Source organism: Cygnus atratus, chromosome 8 (assembly GCF_013377495.2).
Source record: "Cygnus atratus isolate AKBS03 ecotype Queensland, Australia chromosome 8, CAtr_DNAZoo_HiC_assembly, whole genome shotgun sequence".
In the NCBI taxonomy this organism is placed as follows: Eukaryota; Metazoa; Chordata; class Aves; order Anseriformes; family Anatidae; genus Cygnus; species Cygnus atratus.
In genome coordinates, this window is record NC_066369.1 from 20,402,985 (window position 1) to 20,428,400 (window position 25,416).

Below are 25,416 nucleotides of genomic sequence, written 5' to 3' on the forward strand. Positions count from 1 at the left end.
CGTGACGTTCTGGAAACATCGCGAGCTCTCTCGCCTCCCCCCCCGCACCCCTCCCCGTCAACGCAACGGGGTTGCCTCCGGTGTCGCGATGAAATCTCGCCCCTCCCCTCGCAGCTCTCGCGAGGTTTCGCCGGGCGCTCCCCCCCCCCGAGCACGATGCCGCGCAGGAATGTGAAAGGCTCCCGCCCGCCGCCATTTTCTTTCTTTCTTGGCAGGCAGCGAGCGGGGCAGGAGGCGGCGGCCGAGCGAGCATGGCGGACTACTCCACCGTGCCCCCTCCTGCTGCGGGCGCGCCCGGGGGAGGCGGCGGCGGAGGTGGAGGAGTGAACGATGCCTTTAAAGACGCGTTGCAGAGGGCTAGGCAGGTGTGTGCGTGTGGGAAAGGCGCCTCGGGCCTCCGGCAGCCCCTCGCCGGGCCGCGGCGCTGAGGGGACGTGAGGAGGGGCCTGGCCGCCGGGCTGTGTGTGAGGGGGGCAGCCCCGTCCCGTCCCCGCAGCTCCCTCCTCATGCAGCCTTGGCGGGGCGGCGGGCAAGTTTCCAGCCTCGGGGAGGCAAATCTCGGCCGGAGACTGCCGGAGCGGCGCCTTATCGCCGCCCGGCGCTGCAGGGCCGCGGAGCGAGGCAGGGAATGGAGGCGGCCCAGCAGCGCGGCCCGCGTTGTGCGCCCCGTATTGTGTGCCCCCGGGCGCCCTCCTCGGTGCCCGCTAACCTGCTCAGACCGGTTGGGAGGGCTGCGGCCTGCGCAGTGAAGGCGGCCCGGCCTTCGGAAGTTCTTTATGCCGAAGTTTCATTTAGGGATTTTTCACCACGGGCGATGATTTCGCAGGCGAATTTTTCGCCTCGGCTGGTAATGACCGATCGCGGTTTTGGCAGTGTTTGAATATCTCGTGTAGCTGGCGTTACTGAGGTTTAAAACAGTTTTAGTAGTCAGTTTCTTCGTGATACTGCAGTATTTCTTGAGGAATGGGTAAAAAAGGAAAAGTCCCTTCTAGAAAAAAAAAAAAAGGTGTTTCTATTTGAAGGGTAGAGTGTACTTCAACTGATGGAAAGGAAAATACAGGAACCTTTGGTGTTAAAAAATGAGCGCAAGTCTGTTAAAGACATTTAAAAATTAATGTCCATTTACAGAGATTCTAGCAGTAGTTTTCTAGTTATTTTGGATCACTTTAATATGCATCGTCTAAAGCACCTAATAACGCTGTTCAGAAGACGTACTTTTTTCTTTTTAATTCATATCTCGTTTTTGTTTAGATTGCAGCAAAAATTGGAGGAGATGCTGGTACATCAATGAATTCAAATGACTACGGTTATGGAGGACAAAAAAGACCTCTTGAGGATGGAGGTATGCACTCGTTACTGCTGCATTTATTGTTGTTCAGTATAGCCACGATGCCAGGAAAATTGCAGGTGGCTTTTTTGTTGTTTTTTTTCCGTAACGCAGTAAAAAACCATTTTGTTCCCTTTATAGACCATGACGTGCTTTTTCATTTTCTGTTTAATGGGGAAACTTCTTTGAAACCATTGTGCTCTAACTTGAAGTGAATATAAGCCTGTTTTAAAAATATTTTAAGTGTGGCTTAAAAACTATAAAGAGGATAACATATGCCAGGGAGGGGGGCAGATAAATTCACGGCTGAGAAACACTTATACAGGTATGTCATTGAAGTCTTTTGTTTGTTATATGAGACAGATTGCAGTTCCTATATTATAATTAGAATGGGAAGTGGTCACTCTTTAGATTGTTTCATATACTTTATTATTGCACAGGTTTAAATAAACGTATTTATGCATTTCATTGTAAAAGCATAGGACTTTAAAAAAAGACAGGAAAGTACATATTCTACATTGTAGACATTTTCACTTAGTTGGATGTTAAAGCATAAAGCGTATGTGAACCCTGATAAGATTATACTTAAATTCCCTAGCTTGTTGCAGCTTTTTGGATTTGCCTTACACTGCAGTAAAGTTTTCTTCTGAAATGTGTGCGTTTCCTCTTCTGTCTCTTACTAAGCAGCCAGTTTTAACTTAACAGGGTTTGGTATGTTTAATATACACACAAAATCCTGGCTAAATTGTGGAAGGAAATCTCTGAGCTTGTTGAAATGTTCACATAGGTCTTATAAAAGAGCAATGCCTTTTTTTCCTTTGAGAGAGGATTGAAACTCAGTCTACAGAATGTAACTAAGGCTTTATATCAGGAGTTCTTGTGTCCTGTAATACAGTTTTTTTCTATTAATGGTGAGGTTTTTAATATACAAAAATGAGCTAATGATGCTTCAGATGATATATGTAATGTATTCTTTTTATTTTATGTGTAGATGGCTCTTGGACAAGTCCGAGCAGTACAACACACTGGGAGGGAATGCCCTCTCCTTTTAAAGGCAGGAATTTTTATTTATTACCTGTGTTTAGTATGTAAACATGACATAAACTAGTGGATCTTTCTGGATTGACACAAATATTTCTTGGAATACGTGTCTGAATTTTTGCTGCACATAAATTATGGTGGTTCATATAACCTTTATTTTGGGGTGGGAACGAAGCATCTGAAGTCTATCTTCTCAGATACAGGTTAATTATGCCTTTTATTCCTTTACTGTACAAAAAAGGATTTGGATGGTAGTGATGTAGTTGCTTTGAATCTGCTTTTTTTTGAAGTTTTATGCTATGAAATGCTTGATATTTGGATAGGAATTTCATGCCAACATTCAGATTGAGATTGCATTGCTGTGTGATGCTGTTGTATTTCCAAATGTTTGATCTAGATTTGTGGTCATTGTCAGATTTTTTTTTCTTTAAATTGTTGTTAATTTTTGTATGAATTTGATTTTTTTTTTTTTTTTTTTTTTAACTATAGAAGCATCATTAGCTTGAGCAACCAACAGAGCTAAACTTTGTTCTTGTCTTAGTTAAGTTTCAGTGACTGGATATCTATGAGCAATCTACAGTGTGTTCTGAAAACTGCCTTTTGTTAACCTACTGAATAGATACATGGAAAAACCTAACATCTTTTCAGCTGTACTAACCAAGTGCTGAGTGTTCGTGAGATTCTTTCTTTTATTCAGAAGACCAACTCCCTGAAATTGGACAAAAAAAAAAAAGGAAAGGGGGACTAAAATACACTGGAAAGTTGCAATTTACACTAAAAGGTGTAAGCAGTTCTTGAATTTCTTGGCAAAAAAAATTTAAAAAATCTTAATTTTACAGATCAACCAGATGCTAAGAAAGTTGCTCCTCAGAATGACTGTAAGTAATTTTTATTTTGTTGTCAAAAAAAACCTAAACAAGCGTAACATTTTCAAAACAAGACTTTGAAACTGTGTTCGGTAGGTGATATTTTAATCAGTGAGGTAGAAAGAATGACTGGGAGCTTGTCTTCGTTATTTGAAGCAGTGCAAATCTGCTTGTTAAAACTGACAAGATCCTATTAGCAACAATTGAGAATCTTTTGGCTATGTTTTTACACTTCTTGATAACAATTCTTATAAAGTAGTTTGGACAGAAGTATACAAATAAGTGTTATCAGATTAGAGACAACTGTAAATCAAGCTGTTTGGATTTAATTTTAAAAATATTTATTTATAGCTTTTGGAAATCAACTACCACCAATGCATCAACAACAACGGTAAGTTATGTTACATCTTATATAAAGTTTTCCATTGTACTAAAAGGAACAAATTTCAACAAATTATTTTATAAAAGTGATACCAATGTATAAAACAATTGCACAAATCAAGATTTGTGATATGTTGAAATTTAGCTTGAACAGTCCCAAGCCAAACCCTTAAAATGCATCTGGTAAAATTCTGCTGGCTATGTCTTTCTCTTGGCAGCCAATGCTGTGTATCAAAAATAGTATAAGGAAAATGAATTGCTGTTGCTTAGTATTTGAGCATAGGTAGAATAACCAAAAATTGGAAGCAGATCTGAGGGTAAAGGGATTGACACTGTCTTGTAAACAAAATGGAAAAGTAATGGATTTAAAAAATAAGTAGAAAAGAGGTGGGCTTAACACAGCTTATTGTTCAGTTACCTATATTTGATACAATTTACTAGTTTCCACTACTCTTTTCTTCCTTAAACAACCACTTACAACTATTCTTTTTATCCTTTACCTGATATTTTGTTGCACGTAGATTATGGTGCTTTATACCCCCTTTATTTTGGGGTGGAAGGGAAGTTTTTTCAGATACAGGTTAATTATGCCTTTTATTCCTTTACTGTACAGAAAGGATTGATAAAATTCTGAAATTTATGTATTTTCAGCATACTTTGAACGTAGGGATAAAACTGTTTTGACGCTACACTGGCCTTTTCTTATACACACCTTGTTAGTAGGAAAGAGGGTGAAAGAAAACAGATTGATTCATGTTAAACTTTGTGGTCGCTTTTGTATAATATTAGTTCTTGTGTGTGACTTTTTAAGTTAGCGGGAGGCAAGAATGCCAGGTTAATGGTTGGGGCACTAACTTTCTTCCTCAATTTAATAGGATGGTATGGCTAAATTTAATGTCTATTTGGTCTCTGAATGGTAACTCTCCTTTGTTTGATTTAACCTTTTTTGCAGGTCTGTGATGACAGAGGAATACAAAGTTCCAGATGGGATGGTTGGATTCAGTAAGTAGTCTGAACATAGTGTTGCAGTAGTGTGAGGGATTTTACCAGATGCTTTTTTTTTTTTACAAATACCTTTTTCTGTTTTTTTTCTCCAAGTAATTGGCAGAGGTGGAGAGCAGATCTCACGCATACAGCAAGAATCTGGATGTAAAATACAGATTGCACCTGGTAACTATTCCTGTTTTTTTTGTTCTGTTGGTTTTTGTGGTAGAAAGTTCAGAAGACTGATCATTGCTTCTGAGTGCTTTCATCTATACCTTCATTTAAGGTGTGTTTTTTTTTTTGTTGTTCTAGTCATGGTTATCACAGGCTAAAGAAGTACAAAGTGTTGCAGTAGACTGATTTTTCTACTTCATTGAAGTTCCAGTAGTTCATGTATTGTGTTTAGTTTCATTGACTCTTTCTGCTTAAGACTACTGCTAAATTGGCTTTATTTTGTGACCTTAGATAGTGGGGGCCTGCCTGAAAGATCCTGTATGCTAACTGGAACACCAGAATCTGTTCAGTAAGTAACACGAATTCCTTGTATTCATATTTAAATGCACAATACGCTTCTCCTTTAGATGTAAATACCACGTTTAGCTGCTCTGTTTATAATAGTACGTTTTGCTTCCATTACAGAGGTAATCTAGTGACAAATAAATGTCTATAAAGAAAAAAGGCCCTGTGCTTTAGTCAGATTCCTCAGCATACTTGTGATTTTAAGACAAAAGTATGGGTATAATTACTGAACTGACATTTCAGAGTCCAAATTTTGTTGTAGATTACATTTATCTAGCGATGTACTGATTTCAGCTTGAGAATGAAATACGTGAACATATACTTTGGGGGGGGAAACATGCTAACATATGCAGAAATGAAATTATTAACCAGAATTTGAAAAATGACAGGGAAAATAAGGAAAATCACTGAAATGTAAGATGTTACTCAAAGTCTGTTCTGTCAGAGTTGTTAAATATGTATCTGGTATAAACCAATGTATACGCAGTTATGAAAGTAATGCATATGTACTACCAACCAGCAAAATGAACTTTATCCCTTCTGTGTTGAAGGAAGAGGGCAATAGCAACAAAAATGTTTTTTGTTTACTGGAACAGAAATTTATAATTACTTAGAGACCTTCATTTCCTGGCTTGGCTGGGAATTATTTTAAACGTAGTATGTTTGGTAGTGCTTCATTAGCTGCTCCCCCTTTGTTTTCAGGTAAGGCCTGCAGCTAAATATTTTTCCTTCGTGAAAGTAGCATGGCATTCACCTCTTACCTTGCAGCCATGTATGCTGCTCTTCATGAACTCATTCCCTTATGGGAGTTTCCTTTCTAATTATAGTTTATTCTGTTTACATGTTAGAAGGAAGAGTTTTTAACCAATATTAGTACTGTAATCATGATTTTATTTTGATGGCAGCTGACTTACATGTAAGGTAAATGTATGCTTTCGTCCACTGTTCTTGTAATAGTTATAAGTACAAATACCCTTTGCAAGCTGAATCAAGCAGCAGCTGTGACTGTGCTGGGTATTAAGTGTTCTATGTAATTATATTCAGGGATGATAGACATATTTGAGGACCTAACTTTTATTTGTGTTTGGTAAAGAATTACCTTTTATGTTCTGATTTTGGGGTGATTTTAGGTCTACCACATTATTTTGCTATTAGTTTCCTAAGTTACTGATGCAGATTTACCGAGTTTTTCCTGACATCTTAGAATGAAAGTGACTGCATTTCTTCTGCAGAAATTTTTCAGCAGATAGTAATTTTGCAGAGGGCCTTTTGACATTCTTGGTGTTTCTCAGGGTAGCTGCAAATTGTGAATTGTAGGTTTTTTTATTTATTAATTTTTAGCAGAGCCATGTATGTTATAATTAAACTAATAAGCCTTTCAAGCTTTTTTTTTTTTTTTTTTAAGTACCTTGGAAGATGACCTGTGAATTTGATAACTTGGACTGGGATAACTTACAGACCCTTAAGCTTTTTGATGCAGCGCAGAATATGGTTGGCTTCCTGGGCTGCGAGCGCACATTGCTGGCTCATGTTTTTCCATCAGCCAACACCCTCAAGTCCGTCTTCTCAGAGCTGTTGTCGATCCATTTCCTGCCTAGCCTGTATTTTGTGTTTGGGATTGCACAAACCCTGGTGGTTAGAAGATAGCGATCTTAAAGATAGTTAATTTCCACAAACTTGGCAAAACTCATTGGTCAGATGAGGTAATACCTTTAACTGTTGAAGTAGCTGCTGGATGTGCTCTGCATTTTGGTGCTAGAGGAGTACACATTGGAAAGAGACCTGGCAAAAGGATAAAAACACTTCTCTAAAGAGAGTTGCATCATGTTTCATACCAGATTACTTTTCCTTTCAAGATTCTGAAGGAAACTACACTGGGTTGTGCTCTGAGGATTTGTTAAATATGTGTATATGCAGCAATGGGTGCCCTTCATGCATTTCTGAAACTAAGAACCAAGTGAATAAAGGTGTTGATCCTTCTTTTTTTTTAATAGGATTTCTTCCAAGCAGAACAGGTTTGGGCAAGTGATAATTGTAGGAGTAAGTGTATTTATAAACACTTGTAATCCTTTACAGATCAGCAAAAAGATTACTTGATCAGATAGTTGAAAAGGGAAGACCTGCACCTGGCTTTCATCATGGTGATGGACCTGGAAATGCAGTCCAAGAAATTATGATTCCAGCAAGTAAAGCAGGATTAGTTATTGGTAAAGGTGGAGAGACGATTAAACAATTACAGGTACATATGAATCTTGTTTTTAAACGTGGTAATAGCAGATCTGGATTTGAGTGGGTATTGACCTCCCTTTTGTTGAATAGGAGCGAGCAGGTGTCAAAATGGTCATGATTCAAGATGGTCCACAGAACACTGGTGCAGACAAGCCCCTTAGGATAACTGGAGATCCTTATAAAGTTCAAGTAAGGAGTCCTTCAGAGTTCATAGTATTTTAAAATCCATTCCGATGTTGCAATACCTAAACAAAATTTCACTCTTTTTATAGCAAGCCAAGGAAATGGTGCTGGAGTTAATTCGTGATCAAGGTGGCTTTAGAGAGGTGCGCAACGAATATGGGTCAAGAATAGGAGGAAATGAAGGGATAGACGTAAGCATGGTTGAAAAACTTGTTCACTGTATTTTGAGATGTTGATGTTAAAATGTTAACGTGGTTTATACCATTGAAAGTTATTAACCCAATTCCAAAAATGTTTGTGGCATGTAAGTATTACTTGATGGTGAAGATTTGCCTTTAAATGGTGTGCAGTATTCACTTTATATTACCAGCAGTTCTGAAGAGCTTCAGTTAGCTGGAGAATTTAAGTCTTAACAATTTAAGTCTTAAGTTTTATAACTAAGTACATAACGATGTATGTCATAGAAATTTGGAGTTCGGCCATTACAGAAGAATATTTAATTCCACCTATTATGCAAGTCATGAGCTAATAACTGTTCGTGAGAGATGAAGCTGAAAGTTTCATCCGCTAAAATCTGTGGTTAATGCCCATTAGAACTTCTGTTCTTTGCTTGTGGGAAGCATAATTTCAATTGCTGCCACTATAAGAACTTGCAGTACACAGGATGTTTCTTTTTGATGTTTTCCTTCAGAATTTGCAGAGTTTGTGTCTTAATAGTTTATATTAAAAAATGCAGTCCTCAAAAAGCCTGAAGTGGCATAGAGCTGGCCCTATTTTAATATTTTAAATGTGACCGCTTAAATCTTGTGTATTTGGTAGGAATGTTTGCATCACCAACATCTTGTAAAAATCTGTTCTCTTTTAAGGTACCAATACCACGATTTGCTGTAGGTATTGTGATTGGAAGAAATGGGGAGATGATAAAAAAGATACAGAATGATGCTGGTGTTAGGATCCAATTTAAGCCAGGTTGGTAATACATGCATAATTTACTGTGAATGAATACAAGTTGAATGGATCGCATATGCTGGAATAGTTCATTTTTATTCCAGATGATGGAACAACTCCAGATAGAATAGCCCAAATCACAGGGCCTCCTGACAGATGTCAACATGCTGCAGAAATTATTACAGATCTCCTTCGAAGTGTTCAGGTTGGATAATACTTAACGTTGTTTGTATTAACATTTTAACATTTAACATGTTAACATTTAAAATTTCCTGCTTGGCTTTTGGAAGGACATAATGTTTTTAAAATGAATGTATAACAATAAAGTAATGTAATGGTATCATCTAAATCTCCTTCAAAGTTAAGTCTGGCATATGAAAGTTTGTTTTTATAACTACAGTTTTGGGAGTATCAGGATGGCAATGGTAATACAGATCCATAGACATGGTACTTGATATGGCTTTTTAGAGCTGATTCTTCTGTTGTCTTGTATTAATAGGCAATATGCTGTTGCTTTTAGGTTGAAATCAGTGTTTAAAAGATGGTTTTAAGTGCTTGTTACAAGATAAACCCCGCCACTGCATTTACAGAAAGCAGGCAGAAATGATACCTTCGTACGTGTGAAACTTCCTGCTTTTTTGAACGTCATTTCCTTACTTGTCTTTTGTATGCAGAGTTGTTCAGATCTTACAGAACACCTGAATTACGTATTTATTTTATCAAAACTGAGTAATAACATCAGATTTTTCTTAACAAACGGTGTGATTATTCCAAGCAAAAGTAACATGTTGGCTTTAGTGATTGGTTTAGGGTAATTTTCATAGAACGTGTTAATTTGTGGCTTTTTCTTTTTAGGCTGGCAACCCTGGTGGACCAGGACCTGGTGGTCGAGGAAGGGGTAGAGGTCAAGGCAACTGGAACATGGGGCCTCCTGGTGGATTACAGGAATTCAATTTTATTGTTCCCACTGGCAAAACTGGATTAATCATTGGCAAAGGCAATGTATCTTACATATATGCGCGTGTGTGTTTATGTGTAGTTTAAAAAAAAAAAAATTAATCTTTGCTGTTTCTACAAATAGCCATGTTAGAGAGGTATTTCAAGAGGAACGTTTGCAAGTAGCTTTGTGTACAGCACTCCTACTATTCTTTTCAGTATTCTTTTCCTCATCAAAACACATACCTCAATATCAAGAAGCAATCAATTTTTCTGACCCGTGTTTTTAATAGTAATAAAAACTAAGCTACATTGGTAGTGTTTGGTAGATTCTTAGATACTTTAACTTGTATTTGAAATTGCTTCATCAGCCTAGAGTTACTGCATCTGTAAATCACTTTTAAAACTAATTTTCATATATTAAGGTGATGATCTTTACAGTGGAATCACGCATAAGAAATTGTTACAGGCGTTTATTAAAATGAGCATTTTTCATAGAATTTGATTTTTAAAATAATTTAATGTATGTTTCTAAATGAAAATGTTAATCTTTTGTAATGTGTTTTCCAGACACAACAAGTAGGCTGACATAGTTCAGTTCTTGACCTGACAGGTTGATTTTTTTTTTTTATTGTTATTTTTAATTTTTTAAAATGCCAAATGACCTCTGTTCCGCAAATGTTGCACCTCCTAATGATACAAGTAACTTCTTGGGTTTCTATAAGAGGAGGAACTAGTTTAGGGGAATTTATCTTTCTGGTTTTAGTGCACTGCAGAAAATACAGACGTTAGCATCTGTTCATGTTCAGGGGGGTTTTGTCATCTGTGCTTAACTACTGTTTTATAGGAAGGTTAGGCTTTAATTTTGTACTTACTGGTAACTGCGGGTATCAGTTGCTATTCATGATTAATCTTATATTTTCACGTGAACAGGAAAAAAACAGTATTGTAGGAATTTCTTGTTTTTTTCTGAGTAACAACATTGTGGTCTTAAAAAAAAATATATATATTTTTACTCATTTATTGCAATTAAGGCTCTACCTACAACAAAGAGGCTCTTTGTGTTATTAGGTTACTTATCAGTTCTTAAACTTCCATATAGTTGATTTTCTCTAATTTAACCGAATCGTAGTGTTTTTGTTTTAATACATATCGTAAATGCTTTATATTGCGTTGTAGGGGGTGAAACTATCAAAAGCATAAGCCAGCAGTCTGGTGCTAGAATAGAACTTCAGAGAAATCCTCCACCTAATGCAGATCCAAACATGAAGATGTTTACTATCCGTGGAACACCCCAGCAAATAGATTATGCACGGCAACTTATAGAAGAAAAGATTGGAGTAAGTGTATAACTATTTTTTCTTTTACAATTGCAACTAAATAGAACAGAAAGCTAGTCTCCATTTTGGAGATTTTCTTTATTTCACTTCTGAATTATCAGATAATTGATAATAAACAGTGGTAATTGTGTTGTTTAAAGTGGTAAAACTGCTAATTTAAGATTACCTTGATGCAAATAAACAAGAACTTCAAACAGGTGCTTTATTCAGTGTAGTATAGTTTTTTGTTTTCTAATGATGTGTTCTTAAGGTGCCCACTTTGTGCATAACAAAATATTTGACAACTTCAAAGGTACCCGTGGTAGTCTTAAAACCACTAAACTACAGGTTTTGTATTTCAGGCTCAGTATGTTTAGGTGCAGTTTTAATTCTTTAGGTACAGTTTATGTTCTTAAAACACACTGTACTTCGTTTGCATGTGTATGCATGTAAACAAGTTGACAGCCTATATTTTGTACCTGATCTTACAAACATGCAATTATTAAGATTAGCCAGATTTAGACATGACAGTTTATTTTTAAACAATTATGTCTTTTTGTTGTTTAAACAACTTGTGGAAAAATCGATGTTTGTTTGTAAAATTATTTCATCAAGAAAACTGAAATAAATGCAACTTAGTTATTACTGCCATAGCTGCTTTTAAGTGTATTTGTTAACTAGTTATAAACCTAATTTATCAATTATCAGAAAAGACTTTTCTCTAGGGAATGCCTTTATTTAAGAGCCATCAAACCTTTTAGATTGCATTCTTAAATTGTTCAGATTTATACTTCTAAACTGCAGAAGAACAAGGACTTTGGGGTTTATTTTCATCTGTGCTCTACTTCTATTGTACAGGGTCCAGTAAATCCATTGGGTCCACCTGTTCCTCATGGACCCCATGGTGTTGTTCCTGGCCCACATGGACCTCCTGGGCCACCAGGTCCTGGTGCTCCCATGGGACCATATAACCCAGCTCCTTATAATCCAGGGCCTCCTGGCCCTGCACCTCAGTAAGTATTGCTTCAGTTAGCTTCCTTTTATTATGGTGATCCTGGGACTGGCTTTCACTGTGTATTCCTTACTTGGTGTTTCATAGTGGTCCTCCAGCCCCATATGCTCCACAAGGATGGGGAAATGCTTATCCACATTGGCAGCCACCAAATCCGCCAGATCCAGGTAAGAAATGTCACAGATTACTGTACTGTGATACTTCCAGTAAAATCCACTTTGTCCTTACAAATGTGTGTTCCTAATGCATTTGTGTTATGCTGGTAAATCAGAAAAAGTTGCTGTTCTTCGGATTTTTCTTTATAGATGCTCAATTTATGTTTTATGCTTCCGTGTTGCTTGATTTGTTGAAATTCAGTTGTCACAGCTGGAATATGCTTCTTTAGTGAACATTTTTGATCTTGCATCCCAATTTATGCTGCTTCTTACAAGGTGCTTGCTTAACTGATTTTGTGCAAATCAGTTAATTTTTCTTGAAATGGAATATGATTAGCTTTTGTTTTTACATAAAGTTCTTTAATTAGGATGTATTTTCTTTCCTAATACTCAATGAGTTTTTTTATTTTATTTTGAACAATGTCCCTGATCCTGACTTTGCACAGTATGCTGTATTGTGTATTTCTAGCTTTTGTTCACCTATATGAAATTGCTCCTCAGAATATGGTACAAATATATTTTGTTCAGTCCTTCTTGAGGATTAAAACTTGTGTTGAACTGCTGCAAGTAAAGTAGATAGGAGTATGTATTTTGAGGCTTTGCTTGTAATGGTTTTATATTTCCTTCTGAAAGCCATCTTTGTAGAATCTGTTTCTTCTATTTCTGTTTATCTTTGTCAAAATCAGGATTTTTTTCTTAATTACAACTTTGCGAAGTTTTAGTCTCCTGCCTTTCTTTAAGTTACTTCCTTTGGTTGGACTAGAGCAAGTGGGGAAACTGAACTGCAGTCCCAGAAGGCATGGTAAGGCTAGACACTTGAGTCACTTGTACCTCATTTGTTTGAGGTAGACCTTCTTCAGAACTTCAACTGAAAGATCTCAATTTGATTTTTGTTTTAAATGGAGTAAATATTTTCTGATAGCCACTGGTCCTGAAAAAAGTGAAAAAGGATAGGGCTTTGGAGAATGTTGAAATCTACAGAGTTCTGTTCATATTCAAGTCTTTTATATATCTGTTCTTGGCAAAGAATCATCTCCGTTTTCAGTTCTCAGACTTCTATGGTAGCTCTGCATGTATTCCATTTAGTATTAAAAAATGTCTGTTGTCAGTATTTAATAGTAAAATGATTCAAAGTGACTTGACTTGAATTCTCAGCCTACCAACGGTCATTTAATGCAATACCACTGCCGAAATGTTGCAGTCTTCTTCACTCTCACTTTTTCCTTGTTTTATGAAGTTATTTATCTGTATAAAGATACGTAAGAAAAATGACAAACGCTCATCTTGATGATTTTATCGTTGTTTTTCAGATAAATACTTGTCTTGCAAATCTAATAAAGTTTTTCCTAGGTGCAGCTGAAGTCAGTGTTTCTTTTGACTAGCATTTACTTGAATGAATTTTGTACAGGTGTCCATACACTCACTCATGTCAGTGAAATAAATGGATTATTGTAGTCATTTTTTCAGATATGCTTTCTCCAGAATCATGCTTGTCTTGTCACATGACAGTGGAGCTAATTACTAGATTTCTTTGGAGATTTAGTGAATCCCACATGGTGTTCTTCTATTCTAGAACAATAGCTACTAAGGGGTGTGGGGTAGAACCAAGCAATCAATGGCTTATTTGATATTTGCAGGTAACTTTAGAGTAGTACATGTTAGTTTTATGTTAAATGACATTGTCAATATCAGTTGCATCTGTCATGAGCAAACAGTGTTGTTTCTTTATCCAAGCTGTTCGATAGATGTGGTTCTTCCTGCTGTACACTATGTTCAGTAACTAAACATGTTAAGCTGGGTATGTAACTGTTGTGTGAAAACGTTCCTGTAATGCATAATAGGTTATCCCTTGACAGTCTTCCTCTTTCCCCAGAAAAGTTGAGCACAGTCCCAGGGCATATTGCTTACATCCACTGTTGTCAATGCAAGCAGTGTATTTCTAAAAGGGAAACAGCCTGTTAACTTTGCTTTCTATATGCTGATACTATAATATGCATTTTAACTGGTTACGATTGACTTTACTGCCAAATGAAATACTGCATGAAATTTATTGTGTTTCATGTCTCTGCTTTGTTCAAGGGATTTTTTATTTCTCTTTAGTTAGTCACTCACTTACCTGTTTTTGGTTTGGGGGAATATTCTTTAGTTCTCCTAAAACATTTTGTTGTGTCTGTGTCCTTTGTGAAGTTTTTCCATCGTTCGGCCCCATTTATTTGCAGATACTTTTGTTCTTTATGGATGCAAATTATGTTGAAAGATGCTGGTTGTGTTATGAAACATCATGGTCTCTAATAGTAGATTTACAATTTCTGTGGATTGCCAGTCTGTTAATGTAATCAATCTCTGTGTGATTCAGCAAGAAGAATAACCGTTCCTAAAGGCTATATGTGAAAAACATTAGAGAAATAAGACTCTAGGAAGCACCATCATTGGCCCACCTAGATGTAGTTAAAAATAAGGGAAGCATGGAGATAGCTGCAGAAGATGCAAGTGTTACAATCATTTTTTTACTAAAAAGCTGTAAGTAAACAGTGATGCTTTATAGCCATGTATGAGAATTCAGGTTCTTAAAATGCTGTGCTTCTGTATTTCACTTTTACCTTAAGTTTTAACTATCAAACACTGCAAATGCCTAGTAAGACTTGTATACTTCTACTTTCAGAAATACGTATTTGGCATGCATGTGCTGGTATTGTTAGTGTGAGGCTATAATGAAAGTGAAACCATTGAAATTGTTTGGTGCTAGAATGATTAATTTTTGCTGCCATTTAGTAGCATGACTACTTAGATAAATGTGAGAATGTTTCTGCTTATATCACCTTTAAAATTAATAAATGGTGTTGTAGTGTGGGTTCTAGAATGGTATTATCTCAGCAGTCCTATGAAAGTCTAGCTTGTACCATATGCCTGTCTGAAACCTGACAGAAAGTTTGTGCCAGAAAGAAAAAACAGGTTAACGTGATTACTTGGTTTAGATGATTTTTTTTTTCTTGGAGGAAAATACAAGTGCATAAGACAGGGTAAGTTGAGAGCGGCGTTATGTTCATATTACTCTTATAAATGGTTACCTTTTGTTTCATAGGCAAGCCAGGAACAGATCCCAATTCAGCAGCATGGGCAGCTTATTATGCTCACTACTATCAGCAGCAAGCACAGCCACCACCTGCAGCCCCTCCTGGTGGACCAGCTACAACCCAAACTAACGGACAAGGTAGCAGTTCAATAAAATCAATTAGTTTCTCCTTTCTGGGTGTGTAGATGACCTATTATTTTTTATTGCTGTCTTCATATATTGGGTAAACTTATTCTAAGGTGGGTTGTTTTCTTGGGAAACTTGCTTACAGCCTTCAGTGTTGATTTCCTTCATTTCAGCAGTACTGAGGGTAATCTTGAGTATGTCTTGTAATATAATTCCAAAGACATACTTTCCCAGCAGCTTGGGCTGATTTAATTGCATCTTCATAGCGTGGTCAGTCACAAGTGAAAAATGAATGAGCAAAACAGTTAATTGTCATTTACTTAAACAGTTGCATCACTTCCAGTGGTTTTAGGAAAACTACTTGCAGTATTTAGTTGTGTATTACAATCTGCATGATGCTTAACACATATTAATTAGCATTTTGTACTGTGAGTGACATACAATTTACAACTGAATTTTGAACACATGCTGAATGCTTCAAGTAATTCTTTGTGGTTTCTTCTAATAATTATTTGTATTTGTAGTAGCTTGTGCCACATAGGTTTTTAGGGTCAGATTTGAATCATAGAGATTGTTACTGAAAAATTCAGGTGATGATTTTTAAGTCATTGTATATAAACAGAAATAGTTTTATTTAGACATTTTTTGTTGTTATTGTTTAATTCAGGAGATCAGCCAAATCCAGCACCAGCAGGACAGGTTGACTATACAAAGGCATGGGAGGAGTACTACAAAAAAATGGGTATGTGTGCATGTTTTCCTTGTTGTATAGTAGGATGCTGTAGATCTGCATAACTCATTAGATGAGGTTGTTGCTGTCATTGTTGTTTTGTTTTTCCTTAAAGAAAATGCATTGTCCTTTTGTCTTCTGAGGTATAGCACCTAAAAGCCCTGAACACTGAAGAAAATCAGAAAACAGTATTGAAGGCATTTACTTGTATTGATGCTAGTAATCAGCTTTAGCAAAATATTTTCTACTTAAATGTCTGTACTTGATCACTGGGAAACAACACCTTTTAGATGCTTGAAAGGTGTATGAAAGTATCTTTTGGAGGTCTGCTTTTTATGAAGCTGTTGATTTTCTTGTTCAATAGCTTTGTTGCCTATCCTGTTAAGATTATGTACCTTTTTTTCTTTTAACATTTACTTTCTACGTTGAAGGTATTAAATGTCATAACTAACCTTCATTTATATCATCCACTTCCTTCAGTTGTGTTTGCTTTGCAGCGTGTAAGACCTGTGTTTTAAACTGCAGTATATATATAATTGCTAGCTTCTTAAAAATACTTCGCTTGGCCTGACTTTTAAGAATTGAAATACGTTTACATTAAGTTTAAGGCTCCTCATTTACTGAATAAGGAAAGAATATGTGGTGTTGATGCATTGGCAGAAGGCACGGTCTTCTAAGTCATGGTAAGGTCTTGCATGTCAATGTTTTGGCCATACTGACCGCTCCTGGATATTATACATCATGTAAATTTGTACACAGAGGACTAATAGCCTTACAAATACCAGTGCTCTGGGATCTCACTTCGACCAGACATACGGTAGCATCTGGTTTTGGCCTAGCATTCTTATTTATTTTGGCACAGTGTGTTAAAATGAAACAGAAAAGATAAAGGGATATTTCAAGAATAGTATGTCATGAAGATTGCCATAAAAGTTTCAAACTCTTAATTTTAAGATGTAATGAACATTCTTTTTCTTCCCATTTAATTTATTTTTTGTTGTTTTGTGTTTGGTGTTTTTTTTCCTAAATTTACTGTCTCTTAGTTCAGCTCATGTTCTTCAATGCAAAGTACAAGGGCTTTTTCGTTACCTTTGTAAGAGTAAATTAACTTGTTGGCTCTTACTTGTTATCTCTGGAAAGCAAAGTTTGGGTTGCACTAGTCTTGCATGTGCTCTAACTAAATACTAGCTAGTGAAAAGAGTTTTGATAAGGTTTTTGGGAGCATGTCCAAGAGGAGTATTAATTCAAGAGGAGACATCAGGAAATGTAAGTAATTGCTCTTAAAATTCAAAGTTGCTAAATTCCAACACAAAAGTCATGTAAGAGGAAAAACAAGTAGTTCTGATCTTCACTTCTTTTTCTGATCTTTGCCTGAAGGGGAGCTCTTGATATCTGCACTCTTACGAAGAGTGTTTGTAAATCATGAGAACTTCCTGCTTCTTCAGTATGTTAAAAAACTTGAGATGGAAGATGTAATTTCACTTAAGATCCACTTAGAAAAGAGGATGAACTGAACAAGTCGGGCTGAAGAGCAGAGATTCCCCATCTAGCGCTAAATATGGAGGCAGGGAAAAACACTGCCTAAAGTTTAACAGTGTTTAGTAATAGTAAAAATTCTGACAAATTGGAAGGCTCTCCATCAGTAAGTTCTTGTGGGCTTCAGTCTCTCAAATACAGCTACTGCTGTTTGTGCTTCCTGTAGTTGTCTAATGGCACTGTTTCTGATAACTCATGCAAAAGCTGAAAAGTAGGAATTACAGGTTGTTCTTGGACTCCGTTTCATTTTTTTTCCACAGCACAGATAATTACAGAAACAACTGGTAAATAAACTTTTACGTGTCCAGTTTCAGAAAACTGAACTGAAACTTGGGACTACCCAATGAAAATTCTAATACAGTATTCCAAAGTGACTTCCTACTTGTGTAACAGGATACAGCTACTCACAGAGAACATGTGTTTTGCCCATGACTTTAAGTGTATAATAAGAGTGACTTGAAAATAACCTGTTTCCAACTTGGAAATATAGTGGCAAAATCCATCCTGTGTTTCAGACCTTTATTTTGCTCAGGAACTATTGCTTTGAGTAACAAATACAGTTAAAAGTAAGACTGAAGAACTGATGACATTACTTACCCACACTGGTAAGTTACTCTGCGTGGATCTTGTAGGTGACTCGGATCCTCTGTTTTCTTGGTACCCTAAGTCATGAATGCAGGCAATTTGTTTTAAAGTTCCTTAGTGTATTACAAATCAACAAGACAGCAGTTTAACTCTTTAAGACATATTGGTGCTGTTGTCTTGAGTTAAAGGCATACTATTTTTCTTTCTGCCTATAGGAGTTGAAATAAAGATTTGTATAGCTGGGCCCTAAAAATCTCCCAAGGATGGCAGTTCCCACTAAACATGAAGTGACATTTTAGTAAATGATCTTTATGTCACTATAGGAGTTTGTAAATTTATTGTTTAAAGTTATTATAATATACTGTGGTCTTGATTTGAAATTAAGAGGTTTCATAATAAAATGGTAGAACTGTTTAATGATTCCTTAGCATTGTAGTATGAACGAGGGAAAAGAAAAGCTTTCCCTTACTAGAATCACCCTCCGTGTTTGAGAAGTGGAAGAAATGTAGAATCATCTTGAGTTTTCTTTCTTAGCCTCCCTTAATGGGGAGGTATTCTGTGTTTATTATGTTGCCTTTAAATATAGTTAATCAGTTTCACTTATTAGTGCTCCAGGTGAATCTGGATGTTAATGAGCATGTTCCAGTGCAGTTCTGTGCACTCAGGGGAGGTTTTGACTAAGCTGCTGAATTCCATGTGTAGTTTCAGAAAGGCTTGCAATACTTAGTGGGGGAACAATGCAGCTAAAATACTGCAAGCTTTTACTAACCCATTCTAGGGCAGTAAGAGTAGATGTCAAACTTCCTGTATTTGATTTATTATTTGAACTTAAGCACTGCCTTAGCATAGCTGGTTAAATGTTGAAAGATTCTTGGGTCATAATGTGCAAAAAATGCCTTAGATTTGACATAACTGGATTCAGACCTAACTAAATAATTTGAAAGTAGAATTCTGATGTCATAAATTAATAGTGAACTTGCAAAAAGTGCATCCTGAGATAATTAGTAACCCCATTAAAGATAGTTTAGGTGAAAATTATAGATCAGAAGTGTAAATTGTAACATGGGTTCAGCTCTTAATTTTTAATGTTTTTCTGGGAAAACATTTGCTTTACTGCTTTACTCAAAAACTGGTGGAGATGATGTTGTTTCTTTTAATATGATATCTACAGAGTAAGTGGAAAAACTACCTAAGTTGTATAGATGGTTAGAAAAGGAAGATTGTATTTTGAAGATGTTCAGCATAGTGCTTTGCCAAATGTTTGGCTTCCCTGCTCACACTTAATATACCTGAGAGGACTGGGAGAAACATTCATGTAAGAGAAGTGTGGGTGACTAGTCCTCTTCATGTGAATATTCTGTGTAAAAGTATTAAAAACAAACAATACCTGATACCTAAGAAAGCAGTTTTAGAATCCTTTGTACTCATTTTCTGCAGAAGGGTGCTCAGTGAGCTTGTATCTGAATAAAAAGTGAGGGATTGTGGATGGGGTTGAAACCTTTCAGCCCTTGTCCTTGGGAAGCTCCCTGTTGTTGGAGCTGTAATATTTTTGATACATTAAGGAGTTTTTGTATATTAGTTTATCAGCTTTACAAAGTTTTTAAGGTGCAGCTTGATTTTGTTGGAAGGATTGGTAATTCTCAGCTGCGTGTATGTGTTTACACTTACTTCTAGAGGCTTGGAACTTGAGTTAGGGTTGAGAGATGTTTCAGGTCTATACTCTGTTTTGGAATAAGTGTTTACAAACATTAATGCTCTTTTGAAAAAAGTAACCTGTACTAACCCCAAAATCACATTAAGGGTGCCAAAATTGAGGGAATGAGTGAATTAGTGTCTGAATTAAGTAATGCAGCCTGTATAATATGACAAATCCAGTCAGTCTAGGCAGATGACCTGATCTCCCTTGTTGACCTGTATTTCAATATAAATGCTACTGGTTGTCTAGGACAGTTTCGATCAAATGCTTTAAAGACTTGGTGCTCTGGAACCATGATTCAAGAGTGAGAATTTTCTGTCCTAATGGTTCCTCGGTTTTGTTTTACATGGGCATCATGGGAAGAGGAGTTAGGTCAAAAGGAGCAGCCACAAGGATATTCAAAAGACTTGGAGGAATATTGCACTAAGCAGAATGATGTGTGTTAGGCAGTGAGATTTTGAAATTCTCTCACTTCTATTGCATCAGCAAGGCTATATAAATGTAAATACTTGTAGGTCAAGCAGTTCCCGCGCCTGCTGGAGCTCCGCCAGGTGGTCAGCCAGATTACAGTGCAGCATGGGCTGAGTACTACAGACAACAAGCAGCGTATTACGCCCAGACAAGTCCACAGGGAATGCCACAACATCCTCCAGCACCACAGGTACAGTTTATTAAATGTGCTTCTTTGGCTGGCTTCTGTTTCAGCGGTTATAGATTTTTTTTGCATGTCTCCTGCTTCGTTACCTTTGGAGTATGCATCTTTTCTTTTTTTTTTTTTTTCTAGCAAAATAACTATCAGAATAATTAATAGATGACTTTTGTTTACTGGATAACTTGAGTTCTGTATCTATCCATATGTTTGGTGATTTTGATTTTTAAAAAAAAAGAAAAAGAAAAACTTTCTCCTCCCAGGGTTTTGAAAACCATGCAAGAAGCCACCACCATTTACATTAACCAATTTTTCTTTCTTAAAGGCTTCACTCCTGAGTTAGCTCGATTTCAAGGATTTTCTTTAACTTTTTGTGTATCTCTTATGTATCTCTTCTGCACAGGGCCAATAATAAGAAGTGGACAATACAGTATTTGCTTCATTGTGTGGGGGAAAAAACCTTTGTTAAATGTATGGATGCAGACGCCTTGATGAAGATCTTAATTTTGTTTGGTTAAAAAAAAATAGTGTTTTTGAAAATGTACAAAATATCTATCACTACTGATAGGAGGTAATATTTCTGTGTAGAAATGAAAAATGGTTTGTTTTTAGTATTAGTGTAGATGTACACATTCCAGCAAATGTATTTGCAATTATGTGGTCGATGCTTTGTGATATAAATGTACTTTTTCAATGTATTCTTTATCACTTTTAAAATGCCTGTTTTGTGCTTTACAATAAATAATATGAAACCTCCTGTGTCGGTAAGTTGGATATGTGGGTATTTAAAGAGTTATAGGATTGATTTGCAACGTTGAATCAAGGTACCTGTACAGAAATGAGATTTTTTCCCCCTGAAACTTTGCTGAGTTTAAGAAGTTGTCGTTAGCATGTTTTTCCCCTCTCGCAGAATAGTTATAGATGGAGGATCTCTTTCATTCATTGTATGTTGCTGCCTAGCACCAATAATCTTGATACCTTAATTTTCTTTCTATTTGTTTAAAAGTGCATGTGTTTAAGAAAGTGATCTTTTGGCATACTTCCATTGCATTAACAGTGAAATTTCCTTTTATATGTGACCACTGTTTCAGACCTGTACAGCTGTTTATAACAGAGCTTCTGTTCTTAATTGAATACTTCAAAACTGTTCCTGTATAACTATTTTAAGGATTTTTCAGACTAGTTATAACATTTATTTTAAGTGTAATGTGCTTAAGCCTTCAGTTTGAAGTAGTCCACTTCAAAATTTAGTGTAGAAAAGTCAATGTGGTATGCATAGTAGTTTAAAAAAAAAAAAATTGCATCTGTCCTTGAAACGCTGTTTTGTTTGAGTGGTGGGGAGTGGTTGAGAACTTCCTGCAAAGCAGATAACTTCTGTTTTTGTAAATACTGAAGACAAGTATTTGAATCAATTGATTTTTTTTAATATACTTGAAACTTACTGCTCTAATGGTCATACTAAAAGTCTGATTCTCTTGAAATCCTATGTTTGCTCTTTGCATATTTATTGGCTCTTTGCATATATTAGACTACATGCAATACAGTCTGTCTTGCCATTGTCTGTTGAAGTGCAGGTTTGATCCAGCCAGTATAGAACTAGCTCTATAGGGGTGAGGAGGACTGTGCTGTGTATCATCCTTGATTGTTCCTTCAAGGAGCATTGCACTGTAAGTACATCAGAATGACAAATTGATGAACTGCAACAGTATCTTTTTGTCGATGTTCCACATAATGAAAATGCCATACTTGTGTGAATATTATGTTGGAATACAGTGCTGTTATCTTAGAAAATCGTAATTGCTTCTTAATTCAGAAACATAGGTTTGTGAATATACATATTACATACACATAACGTGAGCTTTGTGGGTAAGTATTACTGAAACGTTTAGCCATAGCTAAAAAAAATCATGTTTTTGTTTATCTGAGTAATAGTACTCTTTGAGACAGCTGTATCATTCAGTGTATTAAAGTATGCATATCATAACATTGAAGTTTTTGGAACCACTTGATAGACAGAAGTTGTCTTTGTCTTCAGTTAGTTTGAAGATATGTAGTGATGTAGGTATGTTTTAATTCTGTATCTGTTGTTTGCTTTATCCTTTGGAACACCATATTGTTGCTTTGAGAATACATTTTTTTAGGGTGGCTGCACAGAGAAGTAAAAGTTAAGGCTTGAAAAAAATGAAGTAGTTTATTCAGGTAATTAGCAATGTATGTTTTGTGCTGTAGAAATAGAAGGAATTATTTTTATCCCTTTTACAATTAGGAATTATTCTGGTACCTTATAAAAGGATAGGACAGTATTTGCTATCTTTAGTGTAGGGTATGAAGTTTAATAGTTCAGATATTTTGCATGGTATTTTGTAGATAACTTTATAGAATGGTGCATTTATTATGTACTAAACTGAGCAAAATTGAATTCATTGGATTCTTTATCATTCACAAAATGGAGGCTGTTGATTTTGATTCATTTAAGGTATAAAATCTTTATTAATTGCAAACAGTGCAATTATTTATACTTCACAGTGCCTTCCCAGACCTTCCACCTTAGGTTCTGCTGCAAAAAAGCAACAGGTAAGCACAACCTAAGGAAGTATATAAATTTAAATATTTCAGTACATTAATGTTGTCCCTGTGAGATCTTTGTGGTTGTGTATTGAAAAGCAATCTGCTGCTTTCCCAAATGCATTGTTACTCATGGTACCATTTCAGTGGAAAGTCTTTTAAGTTTTTAAACAACTGTTTCTATTTCTAGGTAAATATGTATCCTTTTTTTTTTTTTTTTAAGAAAAGATGAGTAGATTGCATTAATTGAAGTTAAGCAAAATAAGTATTTTTTGTTACTTTTCCTCAAATAGTTACTTGTTGCAATTAAAGAATCAAAACCTTTAAAATATGCAGGAATTACTGTGGTTAGAAACTTCAACAGCCTTCACAAATGTTTTTATAGTAGGGCACTGTTCTCGCTCAAACACGTAAGACTTAAATATAAAGAATATAACTTCTTGTTGTTATCACTGAACTTGATAACTTGTCTTACAGTTACAGTGTGTTAGTGGAATTTTTAGATAAATTAGTTTGCTTATTCATACTTGACGTGGTAGGAAAATAGATTCTGGAGTTTCACAGATTAGTATGTTTTATTTGGAAAAGCATGTGCACCAGTTAAATGTTAACAGTACAGCAAATAATATTTTTATCTACATAGCAGTCAGTGTATCCTGTTTCTTGATACTTTAACTGAATTGCTGTATATTTTGATAGTTTAAAATGTTTGTATGTCTTATAGATGGTCTGGTACAGGTTTTTGTTTCTTTTTTTTTTTTTAGCTTAAAGTAAAGCAGCATCTATTTGTTTGTTGATTATTCTGTTTCTAAAATGTGCTGCTCCTCTTTCAAAAGTCCTGCTTATCTGTACATTAAAGAAAAATATTCAAAAATACTGCCTTCATTTTCACACACAGTGCTGAAGATGCTGCAAGCACCAAATCATAGCTCATAGAATCAGGTCCTGAGATAGTTACTACCAGTAAAGAGGAATCCTTTGAGTGTATGCCATTGGTGAGCCGATGAGCATGGACCATAGAAGGGCTCCATGTAGAAGGTAAAATTGGCAAAAACATAACAGATTTGAAATGTATCCCATACGTAATGGTGTAGGGTATAATTTTTGTTTTGATCACTTTTCATTCTTTAAAGTATTATTTGTTTGACCATAAATGTTCCATAATCTGTTAAGTTTTTTAAACTGTGACAATAATAATAAGCAATCTATTTTAATTTATATTCTTCTAAACAGCCAAGCTTAGATATATTGACTTTTTGAACTAAATTAATAGTTGTGCTTCAGTTTCTCAAGCTACTTAATGTATGATGGTCTGTAGTTTAATGTGTAACTTGACTTCGTTTTTGACACAAGAAAAAGTTAGGTGTGTCCCATTTGGATTTTGATTCCATGAATTTAGTGTTGGGGTGAGTCATTTGTTCACTTCTTTTTACATGGTACTTTTTTTCTACAACTGTTGTTCCTAAAATGTATTAACAGTCTTTCAATTGGTAAGTTTAGCCAGTGGAAGGAAATAAAGAAGAAAGCCTGTTTTTTGGAATGTTGCTAGGGTGCAGAAGATGAGTTTCTTACCTTAGTGTGTAGCATTTGAGGTGTATTGACTTTCAGCTTTCTCACTGATGGGCTACAGGCATGCTGTTTTGTACTAATCACAGAGTTTATTTTTCAACTCTCTCCAAATTCTTAGTTCTTGGGAGAACAGAAAATGCATTATTGGAGTTACCCTGATCCAAAAAGATGATGGAATTTTCTTAGGAATGTAATAAAAGCTATCTTGAAATGTTTCTTGCTTTTTCCCCCTTAGAATCTCACAAATTAGGTAGAATGTGAAGAGTATAAAAAGTTCTGAAAGGAAGCATAAAGTTCAAAGTAGGAAAAATCTTTTCATATAGCTTTCTGCAGCATATACGTTAATAGGACATGAAGTAAAATGTCGGGTGGGTAATCTTCAACTTAACATGATCACAGGTCACCTATTTAAATTGACCAGGCAGACAGGATCATTATTCAACTTGCACAGCCTATCTTGACATATTTCATTGTTTTTTCTGGTGGTATTTTATTGGATGATAGAAACTGTTTCTCCCCTGTTCTATTCCAAAGTGATTTTTAAGTTTTCCATTGCATGCTAAGAGCTTCTTATTTTGCTTTTTTCTGGAAATGGTGGGAGGAAGGGAGGACCCCGGGCCTTTCAGAAAGCATACAGTTGACAGGATTCCCTCTTCCCTAGTAATAGCTTATGAAACTCTTATGTGTGCACAAATATTTCTCTTGCGTGCATGTGAAATGCATTTTCGTCCTGAGAAAAGTGTTCTCTGCAGAAACTACCCGTGTGTAAAAAGAAGATTGGCTTTAAAAGGCAACTGTGATGGGAACAGTGTCTTAGGGAGATGCAGCTTGGACTTGAGGTAAATTGAATGCTTTACAAAAATGTGGTTTTGAGCTTGGCATTGTATGTAATATGGGTACACGTTAACTGTATAATGTTTTTTGTATGGTTTTTCTCAATAAATGTAAACTGATGGATAATAATAGAAATGTTTTTGTCTTCTTTAT

General features: G+C 36.0%; 1 protein-coding gene across 13 annotated transcripts in view; it reads left to right on the forward strand.

Annotated features, from left to right (window-relative positions):
- The first annotated feature begins 127 nt into the window (after window positions 1-127).
- FUBP1 (far upstream element binding protein 1) overlaps window positions 128-25,416 on the forward strand; it is a 37,402-nt gene continuing 12,113 nt past the window's right edge. Inside the window, exons 1-22 of one of the 13 annotated variants that reach the window (XR_004777316.2) lie at window positions 140-365; window positions 1,252-1,342; window positions 2,319-2,381; window positions 3,208-3,246; window positions 3,586-3,625; window positions 4,568-4,617; window positions 4,714-4,785; window positions 5,065-5,122; window positions 7,195-7,357; window positions 7,438-7,536; window positions 7,620-7,721; window positions 8,397-8,499; window positions 8,583-8,683; window positions 9,334-9,475; window positions 10,594-10,754; window positions 11,592-11,746; window positions 11,833-11,912; window positions 14,983-15,111; window positions 15,767-15,841; window positions 20,162-20,307; window positions 22,822-23,898; window positions 25,182-25,268. Coding sequence is in view for 10 of the 13 variants with exons in the window: in XM_035538154.2 (XP_035394047.1) it covers window positions 252-365; window positions 1,252-1,342; window positions 2,319-2,381; window positions 3,208-3,246; window positions 3,586-3,625; window positions 4,568-4,617; window positions 4,714-4,785; window positions 5,065-5,122; window positions 7,195-7,357; window positions 7,438-7,536; window positions 7,620-7,721; window positions 8,397-8,499; window positions 8,583-8,683; window positions 9,334-9,475; window positions 10,594-10,754; window positions 11,592-11,746; window positions 11,833-11,912; window positions 14,983-15,111; window positions 15,767-15,841; window positions 20,162-20,307; window positions 22,822-22,869; window positions 23,759-23,764 (2,037 nt within the window). In the remaining 3 variants the exon portion in view is untranslated. Of the gene's footprint in view, window positions 366-1,251; window positions 1,343-2,318; window positions 2,382-3,207; window positions 3,247-3,585; window positions 3,626-4,567; window positions 4,618-4,713; window positions 4,786-5,064; window positions 5,123-7,194; window positions 7,358-7,437; window positions 7,537-7,619; window positions 7,722-8,396; window positions 8,500-8,582; window positions 8,684-9,333; window positions 9,476-10,593; window positions 10,755-11,591; window positions 11,747-11,832; window positions 11,913-14,982; window positions 15,112-15,766; window positions 15,842-20,161; window positions 20,308-20,698; window positions 21,053-22,821; window positions 25,399-25,416 lie in introns of those variants that run through there. The other 12 variants (XR_004777315.2, XM_035538154.2, XM_035538152.2 and 9 more) reach the window with 12 other exon arrangements.